Source organism: Raphanus sativus, chromosome 5 (assembly GCF_000801105.2).
Source record: "Raphanus sativus cultivar WK10039 chromosome 5, ASM80110v3, whole genome shotgun sequence".
Lineage (NCBI taxonomy): Eukaryota > Viridiplantae > Streptophyta > Magnoliopsida > Brassicales > Brassicaceae > Raphanus > Raphanus sativus.
The window spans coordinates 20,287,938-20,313,826 of record NC_079515.1 but is presented as its reverse complement, the minus strand read 5'-3'; the positions used below and the strand labels follow the sequence as shown (position 1 = coordinate 20,313,826).

General features: G+C 31.6%; 4 protein-coding genes across 4 annotated transcripts; 2 read left to right on the top strand and 2 right to left on the bottom strand.

The window, feature by feature from the left end:
* Positions 1-327: 327 nt before the first annotated feature.
* On the top strand, positions 328-2,291 carry LOC130512325 (silicon efflux transporter LSI2-like). The gene is made up of 3 exons (XM_057010173.1): positions 328-456; positions 572-1,833; positions 1,919-2,291. Exons 2-3 carry the CDS (start codon positions 585-587, stop codon positions 2,173-2,175), a joined length of 1,506 nt encoding a protein of 501 aa, XP_056866153.1. The 5' UTR covers positions 328-456; positions 572-584; the 3' UTR covers positions 2,176-2,291.
* Positions 2,292-4,225: 1,934 nt separating this feature from the next.
* Positions 4,226-5,908, top strand: LOC130512667 (NAC domain-containing protein 5-like). The gene is made up of 4 exons (XM_057010877.1): positions 4,226-4,857; positions 4,943-5,205; positions 5,286-5,417; positions 5,514-5,908. The coding sequence occupies exons 1-4, from the start codon at positions 4,701-4,703 to the stop codon at positions 5,631-5,633; spliced, it is 672 nt and encodes a 223-aa protein (XP_056866857.1). The 5' UTR covers positions 4,226-4,700; the 3' UTR covers positions 5,634-5,908.
* Positions 5,909-12,057: 6,149 nt separating this feature from the next.
* LOC108860660 (soluble inorganic pyrophosphatase 1-like) lies at positions 12,058-13,986 on the bottom strand. The gene is made up of 9 exons (XM_056986438.1): positions 13,834-13,986; positions 13,419-13,548; positions 13,289-13,317; positions 13,115-13,180; positions 12,905-13,012; positions 12,752-12,817; positions 12,542-12,662; positions 12,381-12,462; positions 12,058-12,280 (listed from the first exon to the last, which is right to left on the bottom strand). Exons 2-9 carry the CDS (start codon positions 13,546-13,548, stop codon positions 12,238-12,240), a joined length of 645 nt encoding a protein of 214 aa, XP_056842418.1. The 5' UTR covers positions 13,834-13,986; the 3' UTR covers positions 12,058-12,237.
* An 8,622-nt stretch (positions 13,987-22,608) lies between these two features.
* Positions 22,609-25,234, bottom strand: LOC108860330 (WAT1-related protein At1g01070-like). The gene is made up of 6 exons (XM_057010589.1): positions 25,005-25,234; positions 24,869-24,931; positions 24,624-24,740; positions 23,637-24,039; positions 23,022-23,173; positions 22,609-22,869 (listed from the first exon to the last, which is right to left on the bottom strand). The coding sequence occupies exons 1-6, from the start codon at positions 25,205-25,207 to the stop codon at positions 22,725-22,727; spliced, it is 1,083 nt and encodes a 360-aa protein (XP_056866569.1). The 5' UTR covers positions 25,208-25,234; the 3' UTR covers positions 22,609-22,724.
* Positions 25,235-25,889: the final 655 nt, after the last annotated feature.

The window sequence follows — 25,889 nt, the reverse complement described above, 5'->3', positions numbered from 1 at the left end:
AAAGTGCTCTGTACTTAAGTTTTGTTTATTAGTATGGCTGCTCCCCCCTTGTAAAATGTTAAAGAGGCAATGAGATTGAGATTTACACCAATTAGCTTACAAACCTCTTTAAATTTTAAATTATCCTTTAAACTAATCAAAAAAAATTTGTGCAAAAAATCAATATTTTTTTGATAAAAAGACCTTTTATATAGGGGATTGATACATTCATTTAAATATTTCAACTTAATGACAGTATCGTGATTGTTGACTCGTTAACACGACAATTTGGCTGTCATCATATTAGATTGAATAGTAATAAAAAATAATTTATTAATGCAAAGACGAGTCAAATCATTGTTAACTTATCGAAAACTGGTGAACAATGAAGATCTGAAACAGCGATCCCAACAACAACAACAAGAGAAAAGGCTTTTGGGTTTCAAAAAGTGCTTTCTTTATGGCTTAACTATAAAGGTGACTCCTCTTCGTCTGCTCTGTTTATTTCTCTCCAAAGTAGCTTCTACTTGTCTGTTCATTATCCCAAATCAATTTTTAACTTGTAAATTGATTCCTAATCCCAATTCTTTAGCAACAAAGATCCAATGGCAATGGCACCAGTAGTGAAGCTGGTCCTAGGCTCCATAGCCTTCGCAATCTTCTGGATATTAGCTGTCTTCCCATCAGTCCCTTTCCTCCCAATCGGTCGAACAGCCGGCTCCCTCTTCGGCGCCATGCTCATGGTCATCTTCCAAGTCATCACCCCGGACCAAGCCTACGCAGCCATCGACCTCCCCATCCTCGGCCTCCTCTTCGGAACCATGGTCGTCAGCATCTACCTCGAGAGAGCCGACATGTTCAAGTACTTGGGTACGCTCCTCTCTTGGAAAAGCAGAGGAGCCAAAGACTTGCTCTGCCGCGTCTGTCTCGTCTCCGCCGTCTCCAGCGCTCTCTTCACCAACGACACTTGCTGCGTTGTGCTGACCGAGTTCGTGCTGAAGATCGCTAGGCAGAAGAACCTCCCTCCTCACCCCTTTCTGCTCGCTTTAGCCACGAGTGCTAATATTGGCTCTTCCGCGACTCCTATTGGTAACCCTCAGAATCTTGTTATTGCTGTTCAGAGCAGGATCTCGTTCTGGGAGTTTCTTCTTGGAGTCTTTCCCGCTATGATCGTTGGGATCACTGTTAACGCTGCGATGCTTCTCGCTATGTACTGGCGGTTGTTGTCTGATCGTAAAGAAGAGGAGGAGGAGAATGAAGTTTCTGAAGTTGTTGAAGAAGAAGATGTCACGTCCCATCGGTTTTCTCCAGCTACGTTACCGCATCTCAGCTCTTTCAGATCGGAGGAAACTAACGTGAGAACGGATCCCGAGACGCTCAGGAACAGAGGAGCTTCCTCTGGTGAGAGCATTGCGTCTAGAGACCACCAAGCTGACGCTGAGTCACAAGGAGAGAGCTATCCTATTCCTACCACCAACAACGATGTGTTGGTGTTTCGAACCAAGAGATGGAGAAGAGTTTTGTGGAAATCGAGTGTTTATTTAATTACGCTTGGGATGCTTGTATCTCTGCTTATGGGGTTGAACATGTCGTGGACTGCGATTACCGCGGCTTTAGCTCTTGTTGTTCTTGATTTTAAAGATGCAAGGCCGTCTCTGGAGAAAGTATCTTATTCGCTTTTGATATTCTTCTGTGGGATGTTTATAACTGTCGATGGATTTAATAAAACTGGTATCCCTACGGCTCTGTGGGATCTCATGGAGCCGTACGCGAATATAGGGGAAGTTAAAGGAACCGTGGTTCTAGCAGTTGTGATTCTTGTCCTCTCCAATGTAGCCTCCAATGTACCAACCGGTGTGTTCAAAGCAAACATGTTTTTTGTATGTTTATTATATCTAGCTAGATTTTTTTATTTAGCTGTTAACAATTGTGTGTGCAGTGCTATTGTTGGGAGCAAGAGTAGCGGCATCAGCGGCGGCAGGGGGGGAGGAGAAGAAGGCGTGGTTGTTGCTGGCGTGGGTGAGCACGGTGGCTGGAAACTTGACGTTGCTTGGTTCAGCGGCTAACTTGATAGTGTGTGAGCAAGCTCGCAGAGCAGTGAGCCAAGGATACACTCTCACTTTCACTAAACACATCAAGTTTGGTTTACCTTCAACGCTCATCGTTACGGCCATTGGTCTCTTCCTTATCAAGTAAACCGTAACTCACTTTGTACATGCTTTATGTTTTTTTTTTACACTTTTTGTATTTCAATTATGCATAGGATCCATATTTGTATCTTTAAAAATAAATCAAACAAATAGTTATTGCAATTATGAGTGATGAATGATTGGTACATACTATTTTTTCAGTTTTTCACGTTTTGAAAATGACCTTCTAATAATTTTAATATTCTTATCAAATTGTCAAGTTCTTGAACTTTATAAAAGTGAGTTAACTGTATGATATTAACATAATAAAAATAACTAGCTCTAAAAATTAAAAATAACTAGAAAGTGTTGTAAATCTAAAAACCAGATGCTTATGACCAGGGATGGACACTTTATCCGATAACCAAACCCGAATCTGAACCCCATCCAAACCCCGATCCAAAAAATCCGAATCGAAATTTGAACTAAAATAGTAAAATACTTGAATGGATATTGATTTATGAGAGATTATATATCCGAACCCGTACGGATAATATCCGAATCCATCTAGAGATAACCGAACATATGTATACTTACTCTTATATTTCTAGTTTACATCTCTCATTTTATTTAAAATATTTATATTGATGTTATACATAATTTAAGATCATATAATATATATAATTATAGAGAAAATGATTTGATACTTACTTAAAATGAATATCAAGCTTTTTGTTTCATGTATTAACAAAAGTTATATCCAAATTCTAAAAACAATAGCCAAATTATTGTCTATTTATTTTTGAAATATTCTCTCCAAATCTATTAATCATTCAATCTATTAAAAATAAAAAAATCAGTTAATCTAAATCTTAATCTAAAATTTTAAATAAAGAAACTTAAAAAATGAAAATTTTATTTTATTTTCTTTCAAAATCTAAATATTTGAACCCAACCCGAAATAGCCAAACCCGAACTAAAAATACCCGAACCCGATCCAAAATATAGAAATATCCGAACGGGTTCCATACCTTCATATTGAAATACTCAAAAATCCGAATATCCAATCTTATGACCAGGGATGGACACTTTATCCGATAACCAAACCCGAATCTGAACCCCATCCAAACCCCGATCCAAAAAATCCGAATCGAAATTTGAACCAAAATAGCAAAATACTTGAATGGATATTGATTTATGAGAGATTATATATCCGAACCCGTACGGATAATATCCGAATCCATCTAGAGATAACCGAACATATGTATACTTACTCTTATATTTCTAGTTTACATCTCTCATTTTATTTAAAATATTTATATTGATGTTATACATAATTTAAGATCATATAATATATATAATTATAGAGAAAATGATTTGATACTTACTTAAAATGAATATCAAGCTTTTTGTTTCAGGTATTAACAAAAGTTATATCCAAATTCTAAAAACAATAGCCAAATTATTGTCTATTTATTTTTGAAATATTCTCTCCAAATCTATTAATCATTCAATCTATTAAAAATAAAAAAAATCAGTTAATCTAAATCTTAATCTAAAATTTTAAATAAAGAAACTTAAAAAATGAAAATTTTATTTTATTTTCTTTCAAAATCTAAATATTTGAACCCAACCCGAAATAGCCAAACCCGAACTAAAAATACCCGAACCCGATCCAAAATATAGAAATATCCGAACGGGTTCCATACCTTCATATTGAAATACTCAAAAATCCGAATATCCAATCTAAATCCAAATGGGTATCGAACGCCCATCCCTAATTATGACCATTATTAAACTAACATGTGATTCACCACTATTTTTTGGCAGTTTCTCACATTTTGGAGATTCCATTTTAATACTTACAGTATTTTATTAAGTTTCTTACAAGGTTATTGCTCACTTATTCATGATATGGACAATCAAGAAAAGGAAAACAGATTACATTTACGAGATTAAAGCATGTCTTTTGGGGTACAAAGCTTATGTTTTTGAGGTAAACAGAATACCGGATTTGTTTTATAAAACGTGTGCAACCTATATTACTTTCCCAAAACTCAATGACGTCGGCCCTTTTTATTGTTTTTTACGATTGGGATAGTTGATGCAAACGTCGTTCCATTGGTGTCACGGACTCACGGTGACATGATCCAGAGAATCAAAGGTCAACGTTAAAATCTCTTTGATTGTGGGACCAATTCTATTGAATTTTTGATATTTTCGCGCAAGTATCGCCAACTGTGGGGCCACACTGCCCTTCTTCTATGTGTTTGAGTTTGTGAGAATGTTCTAGTTAAGGCGGGAGTCCCATATTAAAATATGCTAACAAATACTACTGTACGTTTCCAAAACTCACCCTTACCTTAGCCGACCGTGTCTTTGTCTCTCTCGTCTCTTTTATTTTTTGAAATTTTTAATATTGCTCCGCAAGAATTGGCACGCGTGGGACCGGACCCGACTTTCACCGTTGTCCTATAAATACTGCCTTGACCTTCTTTCCTTCTCCAAGTATTGAAAGCTCTCTCTCTCTCTCTTACTCATTTTGATTTCTTTTGTTCTTATCTGAAATTTTTGTCGCCGCCGAAGCAAAAAATGGAGAATATGGTGGGGCTCAGGTTTCTTCCGACGGACGAGGAGATCGTAGACCATTATCTCCGTCTGAAAAATAATGGTGGTTCCAACACGAGCCATGTCGATCAAGTCATTAGCACTCTCAATATTTGTAACTTCGATCCTTGGGATTTACCTCGTACGTCTCCCCTCCACTGTCTCTATCACGTTTGGATCGTCCGCTAACTAACTTCTGATTTTCATATCGTTTTGTTACTTCACAGCGCAGTCGAGGATCGAGTCGAGTAACCAGGTTTGGTATTTCTTCGGACGCAAGGAAAGCAAATACAAGAAAGGTGAGCGACAGAAGAGGAAAACCAAGTCCGGTTTTTGGAAGAAAACGGGCGTTACCTATTCTATCAAGCGAAAGAGAGGTAACCGCGAAAAGATAGGTGAGAAAAGGGTTTTGGTGTTTTACAAGAGCGGTTCCAAATCCAACTGGGTTATGCACGAGTATCATCACACTTCTTGCCTCTCTCCTAATGAGGTACATTTTCTAGTTCTTTTTCCTGTTATTGCTCTGTTTTGATCACTAATCAATCGATTATACTGAATTGGGGTTGGCAGAGCGGGGCATATACAATCTGCAAAGTACAGTTTAAGGGTGAAGCGAGTAAGATCTCTTCTTCTTCCGGTGTCGACAATGTTGAGCATAGTCACTCTTTAGCCACTCCTATGAACAATCCTGGAGAATCTGAGGTGGGTCCATCTCTCTTTTACATCTTCATAACCATATTTCATACACACACTCATTTGTTTTTTTCCTCTACTTCCCTATTTTGTAAGGGATTACAGAATTCAAGTCAGTTTAGTGGTTTTCTTGATCATCACCAAGAAATGCAGTTTGAAGCTGAAACTCAGATGAATTTCGAAGAACTGTTAAGCTATGATTTGGAAAGCTTGCTTGCTTCTTGATGATGATGGTGATGAACATAGTTAGACTGCTTGTATGCAAATGTCAATGGCCAGTGTCTTCATTGGTCATATATAGTAGTGTGAGGATTAGTGATTAACATGATTTTACAATGTCCCTTGATCAAGAAGGAGGGAGCTGTTTTTATATTACAGGTTAGATCGAGTTATGAAAATTCACCAACGTTCAGTAACATGATTTTGTATTTTTCATATTTGTATACTCCCACGGTATGCCTAGCTTTTTGTTACATGTATTTCCTAAGATATATGAAAAGAAAAGAAGAGTTTGTGATAAGTATTGGTTAGAGAAGACAAAGCTTTATCAATTTAATACAGGAAAAAGAAAATGTCAAAACTCTCTTTGACGTTGCAATCAACATCTACTCCTCCTGTCCTCCCCAAACCCACAGAAAATGAAAGGTTCTACCAAAGGAAACAAGAGATCAATATCAAATACTGAAATAAAAACATATATTCACCATTTTTCAAGAGTCCCTTTTTAAGTCAATACTTATCACAAACTCTCCTTTTATGTGCTTGTTCATGTTGATGTCAAAGTCCAAATCCCATTGGACTAATTAATGCTAACTTTTATTTTATTACATATTTTAGATTTTATATATGTTTTACAATATCTATAATATTATTTGAGAAGTCATTTTCCTATTGGTCACGTTCACGTTAATTTTCATGATGGTTTATTACACTGATACCTTTAATGAATTAATAATATTATATTTAAATACTATTATTGAATTTTTATTTAGTTTCCTTTTTAAATTTTCCAAATAACATATATAATAAAAAAGAAACATTTATAAAGTTTAAGAACCAATTTAAAAACGAAAATATATGTATATATAATATGATTTCATTAAAAAGGAAAGTTCACAAAATAGAAATATTCCATAAAAATATTTTAAATAACATAAAATATATTTTTGAAGTGATAAAATATTTCTTTATATCTATATTTTCTTAGATGAAAAATATATATTTGTATATAACGTGATTTTATAAAACAAAATTCACACACATAATCTTGATATTAGAAAAAAAATATTATTTCTTTTAAAACATAATTTTAAACAATAAAAATATAAAAATATTCAGAGTCATAGATATAATTATTATATATGTAACTATTTTCTTAGATGATTACATAAGATAATTTAAGTAACACAAACTGATATAATTTTGATTGACTCGGAATCATTTATAATTAATTAATATTACTGAAATGTTTTATTTATTTTTCATATATTTACTTGACAATAATATCTTTAAATCACAGCAAAAAATTTTTTTTTATAAATTATATTTTATTTATATAATATGATTTCTAAAATACAATCAAATTTTTTTGTAAACTTCTTATTTTTAAGAGATTTTTAAAAATAAAAAATTAACAATAAACATATGTTACATATCAAATAATTACAAAACATTTTAAAATAACATAAAATATATATTTTAACAAGGTAAATATATTATATTTTATTATTGTTAAAATTATTATTTTTTCTTAACATTAAATTTGCTTTTAAATTTTATGTTTCTATGTTTGTGGAACTTCATATAACCATAACCAAAATACTAAAGTGAATCTGAATTCTCATTTTTAAGATTACTTAAAATAAGTTTTATTTTACCACTTAATAAATTTAAAGCATAAAATTATTTAGAATTTTTAAAATAATTTAGTTATTTTAAATATTCATATGTGTTCATAGGTTTCCAAAAATGTATTAGTTATTTAGGTATGCAACTTCCTAATGCTTTTCGCTTCATTTTCTAATATTTATTTTAATCAACATATAATTTGATAATATTATGAGAATACATGCACATTTAAATGATAAATAAAATTAATTTGATTTTAGTTAATTATAATAAAAATAATTATAGTTCAGTTTGAATTTGGAAAAAGTATGTAACTCAGTATACTCACAATATGAGTGACTCGAGTAATCCAACTTATATCTAAAATCATATATTTAACTACAATAAGAATATATAATTTTATAATAATAATTTATTTTATAAATGTAAATTATAGAATGACTCAAAACATATTTACAAATAAAAATAAAGTATTAACCAACTGTTACAATTTAGTTCTTTTGTAAAATTTATATATATGCATGACATTGTAGAGTATTATCATTATATTAATTTATGTAATTTGGAATAAGACACTTTAGTTTATTTTTTATTTCATCATAAGCACAATGTATCTTAAGTTATACATAATCTTCTTTAAATATATTTACATATCTAAGACAACAACCAACATAAATGCAAATAAAAAAATTAAACATAATTTTAATATTTTAATATAAAAATATTATAGTTGAATTCAGAGAAATATATGCAATCCAATATACTCAAATGATAACTAAATCGACTGTAAAAACAACAAAATCAACTATCTATAACATAATAAAATAATATGTCTAATTAAAGTAATATAATATTATTAATATAATTTATGCATACAAATTATAAATTAATTTTAAAATTAAAGTAAATAATAATTAATTATTATAGTATATTTTATTTTATAAATATTTATACCGTGGGGAAAATCACCTAGTAATACATATGTAAACAAATACTTGAACAAAAAAAATTATTCATTCCAAATTTAGCAAAAAAAAAACAAATACTTGAACAACTACGTAGTTTGCCCGCATGCGGGAATAATCTTTTTTAGAATACTTGTTAGTTTATATTTTTTAATTAAAAAAGCAGAATAATAAGTTATTATTTATGTATTTAAAAATAAAATTAAACATAAAACTATTTTTATATGAAATTTTTTTATCTATCAAAATATATATAGCTTACTGTGTTCAAATTTAAGAAACACTTACATACCAAACATATTTTAGAAAATACCTTTATACAAATGTTTTTGCTTGATTATTGTTTAACTATAAAATATATTATATCTTAATTTTGTAAATCTTATTTTCGAAAATGTTAATTTCAGATAATAACACAGTATATCTAAAAATAATCTTACCTTTTTAAATATTTCTTGACAATTTATTATATTAAATTATAATTAATCATCTAATATAAAATATAAATCTATTATTAGTAATATAAAATTCGTTTATAAATTAAATATAAGAAATTCATTAATTGTAATAATTGATATTAAAAACTCTAATTTTTAACGTGAGATTTGATAATAGAAAATATTATTTTCAGATAATACCACAATATATCTAAGAATTATCTTAGTTTTAAAATTATATATTTGACCATTTATTATATTAAATCATAATTAACTATCTAAAATAAACAGATAAATATAATATTTTAAAAATAAAATTTGTTTTTATTTATATATAAAAATTTATTAAAGGTAATATCGTTATTAACCGCTCTAACTTTTAACGTGGGAACTCCGTCGCGAAAAATCACTTCGCAAATAATAGTATAGATTGAGGGAGAATTTGAAGCTGTCCATGTCGTCAAGAAAAATCATCCAATCAAAAGATCCCAACCTACCATGTCAGCAAAGCATTGAGTTATTTTAATTCTAGCGAGTAATTTGCGTTAGATTAACAAATAAACCATATCTTTTTAATTGCCCATTTAAAAACCAATTAAAATAACTCTATTTGGCCCATATGATACCCAAATCTCTGTCGAAACCTGATTTTCAGAGCACTATGTACATTTTCTGAATTAATTACTTACAAAGTAAAAAGTAAAAAGTAAAAAGTAAAAAGTAAATGAAAATGAAAATTATTTATTTTATGTGTAGCTCTATTTAATTTTTTTTTGGTACACTTAGCTTTATAAGTTTAATCATAAATAAACAAATAACAAGTATTAGCAAGTAATTTGCAAATATTTAAAATTTAACCGAGTACTTGATTAACAAGTACTTGATCGAATAAAGTACAAATACAAGTCAAAAAATTTAATATGTGCAAAAGACAAGTCAAGTAACGGGTAAAGCAAAACACCAAAATTTAATAAAGTACCTCGCTTCTACCCAACTGTTAAACAATTCACAAAATTTTCAAAGAAATTAAAACCACTTGTCTTTTTTTTTTCCCGTTTTCCCGTCAAAGAAATTATATTAAAGGAGGCTCAATGGCCTAAACTCTTACACAAACCAAACAAAAGGCCACACAGACTAGCGGGCTGTTCAAACAAAATAAAATAAACCGGGCCTCAAGCCAATTACAAACAAACCAGCCCACATCATGCTATGCTCGACCGACACTTTAGGAGGCGCGACCACGTGTTGCCATCCTCTCCACGGCCTGGACACGCGTCACTCGATCCCTCCCTTCGATGTCGCCGCTGCAGATCTTCACCGGAGGACACGGCCGAATCCCACCAAACCGTCGCAAACCTCGACGCCAAACACCAGCTTTCTCGCTTCCCACCTCGACACATAGAGAAACCGCATCACCATCGCCTTTGATTTTTGAATCAGAACACCGGAGAGCTTCATCGGGTCTCACCCAAGATCTCGACCCGAGGCGTCGCGGACTGCAATTTCACCATCACCGCTTCATCAACCGGAGAGTGTCCATCGATAACTCGAGATCTCCTCCCTATCCGAAGCCAAGCACAACCACCAAACATCAAAAGGAACATAACCGGAGCCAAGAAATCTCCGTCTAAAGACAATCCTAAAGCCGACCGTTTTCCTTTGACGGAAAAGAACAACGACGGAGCCGTTAAGCCGACCGCCCACCGAGAAAAAGGTGCGGCGACGGAACCTAAAGATCTACACAAAGCCCCAAAGAAAAGGCGACTTACAATAACTAAGAAGGGACGCCGGACCGACGGACGGTGACTGTGAAAGTTCACTCCGTCGGCCGGAAAGGCTTTTTCTCTCTCGACGGTCTCTCTCTGCTATTTCACCCTTTTTATGCACAAAACCACTTGTCTATCATTGCACTATTTATTGTGTTTTTCCACTTTTTATTGTTATAATATTTTTTTTCTTGAATGGAGAATTAAAAGTGCCCACTGAGTACCTCATCCGCTTTTTAAACACTCTCCATCAGTATAAAACTACAAAAGGCAAGAAGATTAATATCAAATCAAAAATACTTATATTCACTTCTTTGCAAGAGTCCTTTAAGTCCACATCATATGTGCTTGTTCTCTTTTCTTTTCTTTTTTGTTGTAAAAAAATATATGTGCTTGTTTATGTTGATGTCCGAGTCTACATCACATATGTGCTTGTTCATGTTGATGTAAGTCCACATCATATATGTGCTTGTTCATGTTAACTATTATCTAATCTATTAATTTAGGGATTATCTACTATTTGAAGTTCTCATTTAAATTTTGGACTCTTTCATAGTTGTTGCTAGAATATATCATACCTCCTATATAATGCAACCTACCAACTTAAATTAAACCAAATCTTAACCAATATAAATTAGTTAAACCTAACCAGTAACACTTTTATAATATTTTTGGTTAATCTCTTAATATAATCAGATCATATAAAACTGAACCACTTTTAAATCAACGAGTTCCATATCATTCCAGACATAAGAGAAAAAATATCCGACTCATTTACAACGTAAGTATACAAAGACCGTATATGCTTATGCTCATTGATCTTCCAAAAACCAAATAATTGTGGCATAGACCAACATAAGCTCATGTTCGTATCACTAACTTTACTTCCATATATTTACTCTTTACCTACATCATATCACAACATACACAGTTCTGCAAGAACATAATTTTTTTTTTGTTCAAATAACCAAATAATGGTGGCATATGGTCAGTAGATTTTTTAAATATGTTTTTTATATATTACATTTTACGAGACTATGTGTATAAGTTTTTTTTTTTTGAAAAAAAGCATAACTATGTGTATAAGTTAAAATGTAAAAAGTGTGATAAGGCAAATTATTATACTAAAAATGAAAGAAGATTAAATACAAACTAATAACAAGTACAACACAAATTATAACACTATTAATTCTATATATATTTAATAAAATATTATATATATGTCTAATATGTATATATATATATATAAATGTTACACAAAATATATATAATATTATATACACATATTATATATACCATATATTATTAATTGAAATTTGACAAATCAATTTCCGCCCTTTAGGGCGGGTTCTAATCTAGTTTAATTTATTTTACTACCCTTTTTAGATTTTATACTGTTTTATATGTAAACAAATAATTGATCAATAAATCTTCAAGCAACTATTCTCGCAATCGAAATTATCTATAATCATTAAAAAAAATTTGTAATGTCACCAGAGAGTATTGACTATTGAATGAACAACGACTTAGCATCAGGCCCATTATCAATGTTGCTTGATCAATAATGTACCGCTGATTTGGAAATATTGGGCTATGTTTAAGATTAAGATGGACCGTTTATGAAAGACCCAAATAACAAGTGGATGATAATTTATGAAAAATTGGATGAATATTTTCTGTACATCCATGAACTGAAAATGCAAAGTCTTAAAAGAAAAAGCAGAGAAAGTATGAATTAAGATAAAGGTGTTTCTTATTATCACTGAAAGAAACAGAAACCAAGGTGTTGCACGATATGTCCCGAAGAGAAGCTTCAACGTCTTAGGGTATGGAGAATGTACTCAGCATAAAGGTCCCTGTAAATGAAAATCAAAATCCAATAGTTGTTGCTTTAATGTTTACGACTTGAAAAAAAAGGCTGTAGGAAAGATTATTGATGGAGAAACAGGGACTTACATTGAGTACTGGATAGCTTCGATAGCATTCTCAGATGGCAGAAAATCATTAACTGCAACTTCCTTGTTCTCATTCTTCTTGTCTATGAGAGAGAGATATACGTTAAATGGAAAACCTAATACTTTCTGAGAAATCAGAAAAGAAAGAATAAAAAAGGATACAGTCTTCAAAGAAACGACGGATCTCAGAGAGACGGTGAGGAGGAAGTTCTTTGATGTCAGTGTAATGCTTGTACTCAGGATCATCAACACAGACTGCAATAATCTTGTCATCTTTCTCACCCTAAGATTAAAGAAACCAAAGAATCACTTATAAAGCAAACCTCAATGGTTTGAGAAGATATAAAGAAAAACAAAGAGCCTTTTAGTAACCTGATCAATCATAGGCATTAATCCAATAGCACGAGCACGCAGAAAACAACCAGGAAGGACAGGTTCCTACACAAATATTGTTAAAATTGAGTGAGAGATGTAAAAACAATTTGCTGGCAAATATGAAAAACAAAAAAGAAGAGTGATTGATACCTGCATGATGACTAGTACATCAATAGGGTCATTGTCTTCACATAAGGTGCGAGGAACGAAACCATAGTTGTGAGGGTAAACAACTGATGAGTACAGAATACGATCAACCTAAGATAAAAAAGAGAAAATCAAAAAATTGTCATGAAGAACATAAAAAGATTAGATTAACCATTTATAAGAAAAAACTTTAGATCATATATAAAAATAAACCTTAATGAGTCCAGTCTTTTTGTCAAGTTCATATTTGACCTTGCTCCCCTTTGTGATCTCAACGACCTGATTAATTTTCATCCAAATATAAGAATGATTCCAAGAATCTAATAAAATGATTTATTCAATAATATTGTGTTAATAAATTAAATAAAAAAAGTGTAGTCAACTAACCACATTGAAAATCTGTGGAGCTCCGGGTCCTACAAACAAGGTACCAAGATTTCATAATATACATGTAGTTCAAAAATACAAAACAAAAGGAACATGAGAGACTGAAACAAACAAGGAGTAAACTATGTACCAATCTCAAGATCATGCCATGGATGAGCAGCAACGGATCGTCGGGACAAGGAAGAGAGGATCCTCTCGTTAAGACGAGGAGCAGGTCTCTGCAGCTTCTGGTTGTTCTCTTTCGTTTCTTCTTCACTCATCTGTCAAAAATCACATTTCTAGATCAAAACTCGTCGAAATTGATCGCAATCATATACATCATCGACCCTAACTAAGGCAGAGAGATGGAATCAAACTGAATCTAAGAGAACAAGTTTTAATGGACTAAAAAATCGAATCAAACCACCAGAAACATCTGGGGGCCGAATCTGTTTGGTTTTCTCTATAAACGCGATGGATGATTGAGATTTGAAGCAAAACCCATATGATTAATCGTCGAAAAGCATCCAACTTTGAGATCTAAGAACAACAAAAAAAAAACATACCTTTTGGAATCGAAAAGGGAGAAACTTTGGGAGAGAAAATAAAAGTTTTATAAGTGAAGCGCGTTGGTGTGTGCTAAAATGCAAAGCAGCGTTTGAGGTCTATCTATTTATATATATGCGCCGCAGCAGAGATTTATTTACGGACCCAAACTTCTTTTCAATTAATCGAAACACTCTGAATAATATATACTCTCCTATACTTTTACGACGTGGGTTGGTTGGCGTAGACATGAAACAATAGTGTGAGATATAAATAAGCCTCCGAAATTTTTGAATATTTTTCAACCCAAAGAAAGAAATACCCAACAAGAAAATACAAGTTAAGATCGTATAATATATCAATTTGAAGGCAATTCAAAGACCGACGACCATGTAAAAGGATTCGACTGACCAATCGAAGAGTTTTGCGGCCACAAATTCCCAAACTTGGTCAAAAGTCTTGATCTTTGGTCTTTGATCAAGTCCACAATATTTATGTAGTTTGAATTTCCTATGCTATTAGTTATTTAGCTTTGTTTGTAAGTTTAGTATCCTATAAATATGTTGTATTCTTCATGAAATCAAATAAGTTTTGAGCGACTATTTTTGAAACTTTGAAAGTAATTCTCATTTTTGTTCCTTCATAAACTTTTCGATCCGTCTTGGTGCATCATATCCAAAGGATCAAACCGATCTATCCTGGTGCTTCATATCCGGGGGGTTAGCCTCATTGTCGTCTAGGTGCATCATATCCTATGGCATTGAGTTGGAATATCATAGGCTTTGCACATTTTCTGTGTGACCTAACGATCCATTGTAAAGCAGGAGCTTTCTGCATCTCTTGTGTCACCATTCAATCCACCGTCTTCTTTCTTTGGAGTTTCATGTTCCATTGGAGTCAAAGATTATCCATCTTAGTCCGGCTGAGTGATACAACAAATTTAGGACGTGTCACCTATGTCACTAAAGTTGACTTACCTTGTCTGTCATACATCCGTTTAGAACTTCAGGATTAAGCGTGTTTGGGCTGAAGTAGTGAAAGGATCGGTGACCTATCGGGAAGTGATTCGTAATAGCTGCGAGTGAGACCAAAGCATAAGAAAATATCATGTACTGATTGAAGGGTTAGTAAATAATGATTTCGAACCTTTGGAAAAACTAACGGACCGACCGTTGGATGAAATAGGATCCACGAGCCGAGTGAGCAGGCGTGGGTGGCCCAATAGTCATGGGCGGTCAGAACATTACAAGTGGTATCAGAGCTGGTTAGTCATCTCGGTTTTGATCTGAGAGGCGTCTTGAGACCTATCATGAGGCGCAACGAGGACATTGCGTTCTTTGAGAGGGGATGAATTGTGATATCCCGAGTTGTGATATGTTGAAAGGCTTAAGAGAATTGATTTGACTACCTATGTCACCAAAGTACGCTTACTTTTTTCGGCATACATCCGTTTAGAACTCTAAAGTTAAGCGTGCTTGAAGTAGAGTAGTGGAAGGATGGGTGACCTATCGGGAAGTGATTCGCGATAGCGTGCAAGTGAGGCCAAAGCACAAGAAAAAGTTATGTGGTAACTACAGAGTTAGTAAAAATGATTTTGAACCTTCGAAAAAACTAACGGACCGACAGTCAGAGTGGGATGGGCCCCACGGACAGAGTGAGTAGGCGTCAGTGGCCAATTAACCGTAGACAGTCGGGATGTTACAAACATATTTAAGACATTCACATTCCTCTTTATGGTTATGTGTTTGCCTTATCGTGTAACAAAAATGGTTAATTGGATAACTGTGTTGAGTTTAAAAAAAAAGGAGTGAAGACAAATCCATTGCTCAATAATTTAAATTAAGTTTCAAAAAATAATAATAATAACAGTAACAACAGTAACATCTATATATACACACAAGAGTTTTCTTCACTCCTAAACTATCTACATCAGATTTCATGTCACAAAGTCGAAGCATGTGGAAACGACAGGTGTCCAAATTGCATCTTATGTTGGGCCTTAACGTTTTCATTTTGGGCTTCTAAGTGGTTATTTGCTTTTTGATTGTTGAGTTTAAAATTAAGGCAATTAAGTTGGAAACATGAAACAAAAGTTAGGTCTGATCAGGGCCGTCTCAAATTTTTCACGGACCCTGTTCAAAAAAAAAAAACTTTTTTAATAATCTGAAATAATTTTGATTTTTTTATAAAATAATATTATAATATAAAATAAATACATTAATTTAATTATTTATAATCTAAATAACACCAATTTTTTGTTATTAATGCAAAATCATTGATCAAATCATTAAACTTGATTATTTAGTATTTTTCAATGCAAAATCATCGATCAAATCATCAAATTTTCATTTTCTAATTTTTTCAGTTTTTTACGTTTATTATATCCACAATCAGAAATCATAATCTATAAATATAATAGAGTAACAAAATCTGGATAGTAAGCTATATACTCTTGATTAGACAAGTCAATCTTTTTTTTGTAAAAAGAAGTTGTATGCTAGCTTTATTTTCTTCGTGTTTGCTATTTTTAATTAAAAATGGTGAAAAAATATATTTTGTTCTACGTATTTATAATCACTAATTGATAATTGTTTCCTCAACATAATCAATTAGAATATTAACTTTTTATACTACCATTGAATATTATAACAAACATCAACAACTATTTATTACTTTCCAAAATATATAATTGATATAAATACTAAGTACATCCTAATTTATTGTCTTTTAGTTGGTTATATAAACAAATTAAATTTTGTAATTTACATTTATTGGTTATGAATACGAGAACTAAATTAAAATATAGTCATTCTGATTTTTTTTATAAAAATATGATTTTAAATTTATAACTATTAGTAAAATAAAAAAAATATTATGGACCCTCTAAAATTTTGGACCCTGTTCGACCGCTCCACTTGCCCGTGCTAAAAGACGGCCCTAGGTCTGATTGTCATTTGCTCATTCTTCAACAATGGTGATCTTCATATTTCTTAGGGTTCATATCATTGTATTTTTCTTTCTGTAGTTAGGTGGACTGAAATGAAGTTTCTTGAAGCTTATGGGAGAAGGAACTTCATGACGAATCTTTATAGCTATCTCCGTTCGTTGTCTCAGATTCTTTCGCCACCATACGTTACGGGATTTATTGATTCAACGCCATTGAAGAACGTCTTAACTCCTTAGCCATGATCCAAATTTAATTACTCACTAAATGCATCTTATCTCTCTTCAAAGCGGCAGAACTCTTGCTATAAAAAAGTAAGCCTTCATCCCGTAAACCTTATCCTCACAACTCCTTAAAACACTAGAAACTTCTTTTTCAAGGGGTTTCCAATAGTCAATCTGTATATATGCATTTCAGTTTCTATTCTATCGGTGATGTTACAAACACCAACAAACCTATAAGAAAAGCTCAAAATTTTACTTTGTAGTTAATATCTCACCTCTCTGCACATAAATAAATATTGTTAGTAGTTGTCTTACTTAGAGATTGAAATTCTTTGAGAGGTTTAAGAGACAATCCCTGAATTCCATGCACATACTAATCATGTTTCTTAGTAAAGTAAAAACCTTTTACTCTTTGTCTTTGTTGTGTTCTACTCAGGTTCAGTGATCTCAATTTTCTTTCTTTTTTTCTTACAGAGCAAGACAGAGACCATGAATGGTAATTCAAGGAGAGAATCAGAGACTGAGTCTTCATCAAGCCTTGAGTCTTGAGATCCTTCTCGCAGATCATCTGCTTCTGATATCTTACGAAGGTACACATATCTCCCAACACTATCTTATGCGCGCGCGCACACACACAAATCTATCTTATTAAAGTAGAAGTACTTTAAACTTTTGTTTGGTAACAGGGATATGAGTCTTAAAAAAATTTAATTTTGTTTGGTAACAAAGATAGTAGAGAATTTTGTATTTTCCTTATTTAGATGATAGATTTAAGTATTTAATATCTTTTCCTAATTTAAATGATAGATTTCTTTAATAGAATGAATCTTAACCAAAATAAATTTTCTAATAGATTTTTTGTTAACATTTAATATTTTTCAATATTTATCAATAAAAATAATAAAATGAAAAACACACATCAAAATCAATTTATATATCATATAGATAAAATATAAAATATTTTATTTATAAATTGTTAGTATAACACTTTTATAATATAAGTCCAATTAGTTATAAATATCAGATTTTTATATGATAGACTGTGATATAATAGACGATTAAAATCACATAATATAATTATTTAAAATAATATATAAAATTTTTGTTTTAAAATGTATACTAACAATTATGTAATACATATTATATATATATATATATATATATTATCATTAGAACAAAGAAAAAAAATTGAAGTGAAAGCAAATATTTATACGGCCACGGGTCAAACTATAGAAATAAACAACAATGGCGTAAGATTTTTTTTAACAAATTTATTTTAATTTCAAATATGTTTATATATTTTATGTATTTAAAAATTATTTTATTTGTTATTAAGAATGCTAAGATTTTGGAATTGGAAAAAATTATGACCCATCTCTATATTATTTTAATTAGGAATTTAAAATTTATATCAAAATATTTTTTTAAACATTTAATTCTTATTATAACTACAAATGTTAATTTTCAATCTAAATTTATGTTTAAATATTACAAATATATCATTTATAAATAAAAAAACATAAAATAAATACCCGCCCGGTTGGGCGGGTCAAGATCTAGTCTATCTTATTAAAGTAGAAGTACTTTAAGCTTTTGTTTGGAAACAAGGATAGGAATAAAAAAATAAAATTTTGATTGGAAACATAGATAGCATACTAATTGATATTATATTCTTTTAATTAAAATTAAATGCGCGCCATTAATTTATAAACAAACTAATCTAATTAAATTCTTCCATATACAGAACTTAACTTCGATATCTTACTCCACTTGATCGTCTTCCCTATAAAAAACAGAGCTTCGTAACAGAACTTCATGTCAGTTCTGTTTGTCATCAAAGTGCTGTTTCAAATACATCTGTTTGTGTTTTATATAAGATTTGTCACTCGATCTTTATCCAGCTTATCCATGCACAATGCTTATATCCAAAATCTCAATTTCATTTAGAAAAACAAACATTATTTGATCATCGCAGTGCAACAATAATATGCAGCGTTTTGCTTGAACAATCCTGTTTGATCATAGAAATGTCATGTCAAACCGAATTAATTAAAGATGAACAAATTTGATAGTCATTGTGCATCAACAAACATTCAGTAATCCGTAATGTGTAATTATTAATAAAGATTTTTACAAATCTATAATTGTTCAGATGATATTTACACAAATTATCAATTGTTATAGTGAAGTTTTATTTGTATGTTGTTGATGATCAAACCATAAATAGAAGACCAAAATCTATTAAACCGGATTCATAATACGATCTATTTCAGTATACCACGTGAATTGCTCACCAAGTCTGAATTAATGGCACCAAATATATTAGTTACTATTTGAGAAAATTTACTCATTTATCTTCCACATATATCTCAATCTTAATAACTCACATATCTCTTACGAATCCTACTTACTTGGTTCACTCATATTTTCACATTCCTTATCCTATAAAGTATATAAATATATAAAAATATTTATTATTAAAAATATGAAAAAAATCGGAGTATCATAACTAATTTACCTATATTTGCCTATAATGTATATCTTATGCGTATTATTTATAGAATATTCTCAAGTGTAATAACTAATTTACCTAAATTCGTCTACAATGTAAATCTTATGAATATTTTTGCGTGATAGTTTCCACAAATTTAGGTATTAAATTTGAAATCAATACTATTTCCCTACGTTTATATATATCATAAAAACAAAGACTCGCCCAGTCGGGCGGGTTATGATCTAGTATCTATTATGTTTGATGTTAGCTATCTGAGTCAGACTTATTATCATAATTCCCTTAGTTACTTCAACTAATATGCTTCTTGATATCTGATATTGAAGACTTTCGCAGATAGGAGAGGAAGGTTTGGTTACAGAAAAAATGAAATTACTCGGAAAAACGGTAATGAAACTGTACATTAAGAGTTGATGAGATCTCCAACTGCGCTAGAAAATCTGCACATTAACAGCAACTCACCATTCACCTATAAATACCACAACTCTCATAAACCATACATCATCATAGATTCAGAAAACAGTTCTGCAGAAGCCAAAATGGGCACCATCACAGTCTCTCTCACCTGGAAAGTCCCCCTAAAATATTCAAGTCTACATTAACTGCCACTTTTCTCACGCACCACGGAACGGAACACCATCGAAGATATACTATAAGTGATGATAGTGAAGAAAGATCCGTGGAGCAACAAGTTTTGGAGGGATATATAGTTTTCTAAAACACCAGGCAACACTTAGTCCTGATGAGTTCCCTCCACTAATATTTTTGCTTTTCGGTGACTTACTCTCATGCTTTGCAGTCAAATCCAGTTGTAGAATCTTTTGGCAATGCAAAAACCGCAAGAAACAATAATTCAAGGTGAAGCGAATGAGTCTCAAGTTTGGTAATTTGTCCATTTTAATTGTAGTACTCTCTTGAACCTAAATAGACATATCCTATGTTACAGTTGTTTTGGTAATTTGGTGGAGATTCAAAACAACGATAAGAGGAAGAATCTCAGGTGATATTATCAGGATATATTTGTTAGAGAGGTTGCGGGTTTGTCAAGTTTACTACTCTGAAAGAAATATTTTTCCTTTTACATTGGTATTTGCTGCACTAGAAATGGTAAGCCTGATTTCTTCTATGGTGGTGATAGGTTAAAAAATTTAGAGTCATGTATAGTTGGATGGGTTAATGATTCCAAGGAATACATAAATACAAGGAAAGCTATGGATGTTGGGATCTGATTCTGAAGATCAAGTACTTTCCTTTTAATTGTTTATTTATGTGCTTAGACATAAGAACAACTCTACTTACATTCTAATTTTGCAGGATGCTCTCTTCTGTGTAGTGGCTGCATTCCTTCATCTAGGGAAAATGGAGTTTGCAGAGGGTGAAGAATTAGAAACTTCAGAACCTTAAACCTGACGAGAAATATTCACGGTTCCATTTAAACTTCAAAGTTATTCATGCTAACGCTAAGGTATTGCTTTACTTCACTTTCTTCACTCATATTTAACCATAAACTGAAGCTTATTTAGTATTATCTGCCATTCATATCAGTAGAGAACTTTTCAGTTGTATGACAACATATGTGTTTGCAGGAGTAGCAAAATGTTAAGCAACATTGTGCTAGGAATCATTGTCCTATGGTGTTGATGTGGCAGTTTGGACTCCACGTCGTATCATTAATCTAATAAAGCTAGGAGTTTTAAATATATCTAAGGTTCAATTTATTTTTATTTTTTAGGTATTCTCTTTGTTAAGACTTTCGATCTATTAGAAGAAAGAAATCCAACATTTGATTGCACTAAAGGAAAATTTAATCATTTTTTTCAAGAGCTGAGGGTGACAATGAAAAAAATACAGAAGACCGACAGTACCTCTATTTAACTTTCTGCCAGCTCCATCACCAGGTGAGAGATGTTGTTTTCAGCAGCTCAGTATTGCCTCACCGCATTGCCAATCTTTTCATGGATACTGCTTAACATGTCTAACAATTTTGGAGAGCTCATTTTCTTCATTAACAACAAGTTCGCTAGGCACACCGGTGGCTTGGATGGAGATCACATACATGGCTTGCCTACCCCTCCACTTATGGGACCAGTGTTTTCAAAGAGAGCGCCGCCAAGAGTCACAACTCCTTGAGATTCTCTGTTCCCACCATACGCAATAAGTATTGCCTAATGACCAAAACAAATTGTATCTAATAGTTCAGCTTTGAATCTACAGAAACCTTGATTTTGAGAGGTATTAGTCATCTTCTTTTTCATTATATCAGCTGAGCTTACCTGAGTTCATCATATGTATTAAGGAAATTAAATAAATTTTGTTTCTAAGCTGTCTTAATGAGTAAACTAGAATACATTTTGTTGCTAAGCCAGCCATCTTCTAATTTTGTTGCTAAGATATAACAAATAGAACAATTCTTTTTTTTTTGTTTGAAAAAATTCCAATGTATACATGATCTAATCTAAAAATACATAAACTTCAAGAAAAAGTATAAAATTCATAAGAATGAAAAAGCAAGATAATCTATTTACAATATTTTTTTAAAAAGTTTATCAAATCCAACCAACGAAAAAAATATTATGGATACCCTTTATTTTGAGGTTACCAAGCTTAATCTTATAAATAACATAAAACTGATGGAACAATGATTAATCAAAACATATTTTTAAAGTATCAAAATTTAATAAATGATATTATTAAACACCATACATGATGCATATTCTAATTAATAGAGCATCGACAAATTCTGAAAAGAAAAATGCTTCTAAGAGTTAAAGCAAATAAATATTTTTTTCCTTGAGAAAAAACTAAAACAAATAATTAAAAATTTGGATGAGCTCCATGATACACAATCATTTTACAAAGAAAATATAAAACTTTATTAAAATTGGTTTTAACTAAAAATAAAAAATTATTATAATAAAACGAAAAAGACTTCTAAAAGTAACAAAACCAAATTATTGATTTGGTTTTAACTAAAAATAAAATACACATTATTCAAAAATGTATATTAATTTTTCAAATAGATTTCCTTACTTTTTCGTTTACTTATCTATTTGTAGGGCGGATTTAATCGTAGTCATGAATGAACAAGAAAACTGTCATAAACTCTAAACACCATAATAATGAATATATATATTTGACAACTCTTTACGTTGATACTCTGGGAGTTTTAGACTTTAGATAAGGATATTCTCTCACTGTCTCTCCTTAAACATGTTTTTGACAATCCTCTCCTTAAACATTAGAACTATTATTTGAAATATTAGTATTTTGTTCGTTATCCATCTGAGGAGGCAATGTAGTTGATGTATCCGTTTCGTTGTTCTTACCCCACAAGAATACGTAGAGACCCATTACTGCCACTACTGATCCAATTACACTGTAATAACAAACTCCAAAAGCGATAGTTAGTGTTATGAGCATGTACCTACTTTATATACATATATATATATATATATATATATATATATATATATATATATATTGTAACTGTACTTTATACATATATGAATACAAAACAAATGAAAGTACCTGCCGAGGTATAATGGAGTGTGTAAGATGAGGAAATCGAATAGAGTAGCTGAGATAAGACTGATTGGAGTGAACGTTGATGCGAAAACAGCTCCCAATTTCTTTATTCCCCATATTGTCGCTACCGTCGACATGGCTTGCCCTACCACTCCCTGTAATTAGTACGTGTGTATGTGATACGATTTGTAGAAGTAGAGAGGAAGATGAACCAAAATACGTACATGCATTTGTCAAAGAGAAAAAGGAAAATGAATCCTTACACCTCAAAGAAAAAGAAAGTTTTCGAGACAAACTTTTCAAACTTATTGACAAACAAGTCATTATAAATCATATTTGTAAAATCAGTTGTTGCTAACTTATTCGAACAGATGGTATTATCTTTAGTAAATGACATTTTAAACCAATATGAGTGGATAAACATAGAATGCAACAACTTATAGTAGGTGGCTGGTTAAATTAAACTAGTATTTATAGAAATCATGGTTTTATATAAATGGTAAAGTAATATTTGATAAACCTCAAAATTTCCCATGCGTTTGCATAGTTAACTTGTAGTAATTTATTAATTTAATTTTAAGTCCATTTTAGATTTTTGAAAATATTATATTAACTTACAGCGTATATGACGACAATAATCACGAATCTATCATCGATAACCCAATCTTTTACGTCTCTGCCGTTGTAAAGGCTCAATAGAGCACATTGGAACGCCGCAAAAATCGACATGAGACAGGTGCTCGAGTATTTGCAAGGGTACTTGATGCTTAAAGTGCCTTGAAACAACATCCAGAGAGACATCAACATGGTTCCTATAGTTAAGTAAAGACATCCAAAAAGCCAGTTCTTGGCTTTGTCTTGATCTTTGTTGTTGTGGTGAAGAGCGTCTGACTGATAGTGAGGGTTTGATATTTGAGGGCCTTTGTAGAATGTTAAGAACAAAGCTCCACTTATGCATATTAGAGTTCCCAGCACCTTCAACATTCCTCCTTTGGTCTTTAGATTCTTTACGTTTTCAGTCCTAAAAACGTTTCTAGGTAAGTTAATATGATAAATGCCAGATAACTTATTACGAATATGAGTCATATCTCAAAAAAAAATTATTTTAACAAAAAGAACGAACATAAATCTAATACAAAAGGATCCAGTTGTGTACGTACGTGTGCCTTGTAGACAACAACAGAAAAGTTATATAAAATCATGTTAAACGCTAATGATAGATATTATATTCATTTTTTTTTGGTAAAAGATATTATATTCATTTTGTTTCAGTAAATCATGTTATTACGAGGTTCCGCATCCCCATTAGCAAAGATGGAAAAATGCGACGTCTAGCTAAAAAGACCTTTTACCAGGAAAAGCTATATAAAGAGCTCAAATGGTTGTAGTTACGTATAAGTTTAGGTCAAATAAAGGAAATCATAACAACTCTAATAACAGTGCACAAAAATCAATCTAAAAGAAATATTTATTTAATAGGACTTTATTAATACTGGTACAGAATTAGCTAGAAGAATATTTTTCAAATAATGTTTTTTTAGTATAGAGTTTAATAAATATGTTACGTCAATGCATAAAGAAAGCCGGATGGTTCCATCATAGTACCTGAAAATAAGGGCCAAAGCGAAGGTGACTGCAGGCAACATGCTTACCAAAGCACACGAAACAGTTGCTGATGTATACGACAGACCAAGCAAAAAGAAAAATTGCATCAAACTTGCCCTGCAATTTATAAACCCAAAAATAAAATTTAAAAAGCAAGAACTGGGGCGCATGATTAATATATCGTACTTGAAAGGAAAACAAAGAATGATAAGAATTGATTGAAATATATATTTGTCAGGACAAACCCGAGTAGACCACTGAAGAAATGGTCAATGAATAGCCTAAACGTTAGCTTCGGTCTTGTTTTCCTGTTTAGCATAATTTTTAGAATGAACAGAATAACACATATACATAAATCGTTGTTTGATACAAGTATAGAACCTGTCCAAGATATAGGCGAATGGAGCTAGAATGAAAGCGGAAATAGCCATTCGATAAGCACCAATGACCATATGGTTCACACCAACATCAAGAGCTTTCTTCACAAGTGCATTCACTGAACCCATCGCTATGTTAGTTATCACCATTACTATAACCGGTGACCATTCCCCCATTACTTTCATGCCTTGCGTCTCTTCACCCATATCTCTCTCTATATATATTTGTGAGCTTGTGTGTGTTAGAGAGAGATAAGACCCTATGTGTTTTGATGAGTTTGGTAATCACAAACCTTCCCATATATACAAGGAAATGTTTATGCGTGTTCATTTACACATTGGATTTATTCAGGCGTTAACTTGAAAAGAAAAGAAAAAATTCCTAGCATATCTAAAATCTATAAAGCATTTTTTTTATAGTGAAAAACAATCTAAGCATGCATGTGTAGTTACTAGTTACACTATGTTCATCCACTTGCAACCAAAAACTTAAATTCTTTACGTGTATATCGTTATCGGTATTCCCTGCGGAATTTCGAACGCTTTAATCTCTTGACTAGAAAATGATCCGCCCTTAAAGGACGGATATAATTTTTGTTTTAGTTTCTTTTTGAAAACTTAATTTTTATATTTGTGTTTTTATAATTATATTTATAATTAATATTAATTTAATGTAATTTTTGGTAACTATATTAAATATGTCAAGTTGTATAACTACATACTTGTGTCATATCCATTTTAGAAACTATTATAAAATTTATTTCTAAAATTTGCAACATATTATATTTTTTAGAAGTTAACTAACCTAATTAGTCAAGAATGTTCATATCCAAAAAATCCGACTCGGAGTTGACCCAAAAATCAAAGTTTCATACTTAGTGTGTTGAAA

What these genes read in the sequence shown, in the direction of transcription:
- LOC108860330 (XM_057010589.1), bottom strand. Translation starts at nt 25,207, where the DNA reads ATGGGTGAAGAGACGCAAGGCATGAAAGTAATGGGGGAATGGTCACCG. An exon ending in TTCTTCAGTGGTCTACTCGG is followed by an intron (nt 24,741 to 24,868) that starts GTTTGTCCTGAC and finishes TATAAATTGCAG; the next exon opens with GGCAAGTTTGATGCAATTTT. An exon ending in GCTTTGGCCCTTATTTTCAG is followed by an intron (nt 24,040 to 24,623) that starts GTACTATGATGG and finishes AAACGTTTTTAG; the next exon opens with GACTGAAAACGTAAAGAATC.
- LOC108860660 (XM_056986438.1), bottom strand. Translation starts at nt 13,548, where the DNA reads ATGAGTGAAGAAGAAACGAAAGAGAACAACCAGAAGCTGCAGAGACCT. An exon ending in TAATGCCTATGATTGATCAG is followed by an intron (nt 12,663 to 12,751) that starts GTTACTAAAAGG and finishes CTTTAATCTTAG; the next exon opens with GGTGAGAAAGATGACAAGAT. An exon ending in CCGTCGTTTCTTTGAAGACT is followed by an intron (nt 12,463 to 12,541) that starts GTATCCTTTTTT and finishes TCTCTCTCATAG; the next exon opens with ACAAGAAGAATGAGAACAAG.
- LOC130512667 (XM_057010877.1), top strand. Translation starts at nt 4,701, where the DNA reads ATGGAGAATATGGTGGGGCTCAGGTTTCTTCCGACGGACGAGGAGATC. An exon ending in CTTGCCTCTCTCCTAATGAG is followed by an intron (nt 5,206 to 5,285) that starts GTACATTTTCTA and finishes TGGGGTTGGCAG; the next exon opens with AGCGGGGCATATACAATCTG. An exon ending in ACAATCCTGGAGAATCTGAG is followed by an intron (nt 5,418 to 5,513) that starts GTGGGTCCATCT and finishes AAGGGATTACAG; the next exon opens with AATTCAAGTCAGTTTAGTGG.
- LOC130512325 (XM_057010173.1), top strand. Translation starts at nt 585, where the DNA reads ATGGCAATGGCACCAGTAGTGAAGCTGGTCCTAGGCTCCATAGCCTTC. An exon ending in AGCCTCCAATGTACCAACCG is followed by an intron (nt 1,834 to 1,918) that starts GTGTGTTCAAAG and finishes TTGTGTGTGCAG; the next exon opens with TGCTATTGTTGGGAGCAAGA.